This window comes from Plectropomus leopardus, chromosome 5 (genome assembly GCF_026936395.1).
Source record: "Plectropomus leopardus strain MGB_pleo_1.0 chromosome 5, ASM2693639v1, whole genome shotgun sequence".
Taxonomy (NCBI): domain Eukaryota; kingdom Metazoa; phylum Chordata; class Actinopteri; order Perciformes; family Serranidae; genus Plectropomus; species Plectropomus leopardus.
Genome location: NC_142180.1, coordinates 28,925,885 through 28,929,205, shown reverse-complemented (window position 1 = coordinate 28,929,205; position 3,321 = coordinate 28,925,885). Strand labels below are relative to the sequence as shown.

General features: G+C 36.4%; 1 protein-coding gene across 1 annotated transcript; it reads left to right on the top strand.

Moving 5' to 3' along the window:
• Nucleotides 1-414: 414 nt before the first annotated feature.
• LOC121941393 (granzyme B(G,H)-like) lies at nucleotides 415-2,255 on the top strand. The gene is made up of 5 exons (XM_042484183.2): nucleotides 415-572; nucleotides 766-925; nucleotides 1,216-1,348; nucleotides 1,585-1,809; nucleotides 1,906-2,255. Exons 1-5 carry the CDS (start codon nucleotides 515-517, stop codon nucleotides 2,059-2,061), a joined length of 732 nt encoding a protein of 243 aa, XP_042340117.2. The 5' UTR covers nucleotides 415-514; the 3' UTR covers nucleotides 2,062-2,255.
• The last annotated feature ends 1,066 nt before the right edge of the window (nucleotides 2,256-3,321 follow it).

Below are 3,321 nucleotides of genomic sequence, written 5' to 3'. Positions count from 1 at the left end.
GAAACTGCTGCACGGCAGTTTCCCTTGGGAGGAATAGTTTATCTTATCTGCAGTTAAATTTATTGATATTTTTATCAATATATGGAGGCGGGGGTCATGTGGTCATAAGGTTGATATTTATGAAACAGTCTTTAATAAAAGCATTACTTATCTAGTAACTTTGATCTTAATTCAAAAAAACGTGTCAGTCGGTGTTGTTGTCTGCACATTCTTAGCATTTTAATCACAGCTCAAATCTAAAGTTACTTGTGTTAAAAACACACATACACACACAATACTAAATATGCAATATACAATACTAAACTGTCTGAAGAATTTAGACTTGTACAGTTGTCATGCACTGGAGATGACAGAGACGTCCTCCTCGTGAATGTAATTCAAAGACACATAGTTTGCATATGCAAAACACACAAACACTTCCTCCTCTTCCTAAGACAGGAAGCATTGAAAGGCTAAAGTTGTCAGTGATGTGAGCCATTGCTTTTCAGTAGCTCAGCTGGACTGTTATTTCACCATGTTTTTCCACTGTGAACTGGTAATACTGATACTGGCGCTGACTCTTGGTGGTCAAGGTAAGTTAAGAAGCATTTTTACAGCTGTATACTTTTTCATCCAGGTTGTTAAAGATGCACTGGAGACTACAACACGTGAGGAAGTACATTCCACACTGTTGAACATATGTATGAAGATGGGTCTGTTTATTCTGATCAATTTCTTTAGGCACATATATTACGTTTTGTGAGTTCATGTATCCTTTTCCCCCAGTTCATACAGGGAAAATAATTGGCGGCCATGAAGCTGTGCCACACAGCAGGCCATACATGGCTCTAGTGGAGCGGCACATGCAGGATGGCACAAAAAAACTCTGCGGTGGCTTCGTTCTGAATGAGGATTTCGTGATGACTGCAGCCCACTGCCAAGGCCTGTCAGTTAATACACTTTGTGTTTACCTACAGATAGAGGATGGTGCATGGAATTTTGGGGCTTTTATTCTTGATAAAAGTTTTTAGTCTCACACCTTAAGACTTAAAATACATACAATAAACTGATAAATTATATCTATTTATGATATCTAATATGTTTCATGATGGCTTCAAAAATTGTGACCTTTAACTTACTTGATATTCCTTTTAGTGAATGCAATGACCTCAAGGAAGAAAAAATCCTTTTATTCTTAGATCTTTTTTTGTTTTCCATTTAATTTTGTCATTTCAGGTCATACAACGTCCTTCTAGGAGTTCACAATATGCGTAATAGTGATGGAGTCCAGAGTATATCTGTGGCCCAATCATTCCCACGCAAAGATTTCAATGCAACTAATTTTAAGAATGACATAATGCTTCTTAAGGTAAGAGAAGTCTTGCAGTTGACAGAGAAAAATGGCTGAGCCTTTTCTTTTGTGAATTTCCAATGTTTTGTTTCTCTTGATATTATTTTTAAAGATGTTATTGAATGCATTCATAAAAAAAGGCTTGAAATATTACATGCATGCATATTACATAACAATAGCTAATTGTGAAATTTAAAAGTGGAATTGATATTCCATCTTTATATGTGTATTTTTATTCCTCTCTGTTCCTCAAGTTGACCTCCAAGGCAAAGTTCAACAATGTTGCCCCCATTGCTCTCGCCGGCCAAGGTGATGGCTCTCTGCCAAAGTCATGCATGGTCTCCGGCTGGGGAGTGACAGACGAGAAGGAGACTTATATGTCTTTAAAACTTATGGAAGTCGATGTCACACTAATTGACAAAAAGGAGTGTGCTGAGGACAACCTGTACTGCTCTGAGGGAAGGATTGGACCCAATAGCGTATGTATTTTTGTAACACAACATGGACAAAAACGTTGGTGAACCATAATAATTGTCAGTTGAAGTACTCACTGCACGCTATGCATGTATTTCCAGGGAGACTCTGGTGGTCCACTGGTCTGTGAAGATGGAAAGGCATACGGGGTGGTGTCCAACATCTTCAAACCGAAATCAGGTGGCCCGCAAATACATTGTTATGCTAAGATTCCTGACAAGAAAAGCTGGATCGATTTGACCATGACAAATGCATGAAAAAAGCGCTGATAGATGTAACAGTTAACTGATCAAATAACAGCATTTGAATTTCCTCTTTGTATAACATTGAAGAGCTAATAGCTTGGATGCAACTGATTCCATAGCAGTTTCATTGTCCAACTAAATTCTGGACTTATTTGCTTTACACAGATTTAATAAAAATGAGCTTTACTTTGATGTTTCCAAATGATGGGGGGGGGGGGGCACATGCAGGTTTTTTCAAGGCTAGATTTTAAATAGACAATATTTGTTGACAAATTAATTATAGCTTACATTCAGACATTTAAGTGTAGACTCAATGTTGTTATATAAATGTAATTTCTGCTGATATTTGACATTCTATGTCACCCTGCTGTTAAATACATGATATACATTTAATACATCACTGCTTTGTGCATTTTCTTTTGTGTTTGATGAAATGTGAACACAGGATCCTCTTAGTTTGTTGTGTACCAATTTTTGGAACAATAAACTTTTGAAACTTGCTTTTTCAGTTTTTCTGTACACTTCCCTGTTTGAGCGTAAATTAAATCAGCAAAAAGACAACACTGCCTCCTTGTGAACAAAGTGCACTGATGCAGCAAAGACTTTCATTCTAGAGTCAAAGTTCAAACTCTTTTCTTATTTATGAGCTCTAAACAGTTAATGCTCTGCCTATAATTGCAGTTCCTATAATTGCGTTAGTAGCAATATCAGATGGAAGTCAATGTTCAGGATGAACACTAACAGCATCTGTTGTCACTTTCCTATTACAGAAGCACATTTTGCTTGCAATTTTGAGAATATTTAGGCATGAAACAAGGCTTGTTTTATTTCCACTCCAAATTCAGCTAAAGAATGCTTTAACTATCCAAAATGATGCTAAAAATAAATAATAAATTGCACCGTACTGTAAAAAAAATCTATCTTATACCATCTATTTATCTTAAACGCATCAACCGAAGAAGCCTCCTGTTGGTTGTTAGTGATGTTTGTAATCCGTACCTCAAAATTACACATGAAAGACAGAAAGAATTCAAAATACTGAGTGGTGTAAATCAGACAGAACAGGTGGTTGCTGCAGAGATATATCAAGCCATGCTAATACTGTCTCATAAGGAGGACAGATTTGGGAAATAAAATGGATTCTTACATGTTAGAAACTGCATCAGAAAACCATGTACATTATTTATGCATGTATATATACATTTACACACATAATTACCAATGCAGTGGAGACCCATTTCAAAGGTTTTGCAACTTTAAAACATCCAATGT

Excerpts from the sequence above, each read along its gene's own strand:
- LOC121941393 (XM_042484183.2), top strand. The coding sequence starts at position 515 with ATGTTTTTCCACTGTGAACTGGTAATACTGATACTGGCGCTGACTCTT. Across the intron at positions 926-1,215 it reads GCAGCCCACTGCCAAGGCCT|GTCATACAACGTCCTTCTAG; the intron begins GTCAGTTAATAC and ends TTGTCATTTCAG. Across the intron at positions 1,349-1,584 it reads ATGACATAATGCTTCTTAAG|TTGACCTCCAAGGCAAAGTT; the intron begins GTAAGAGAAGTC and ends CTGTTCCTCAAG.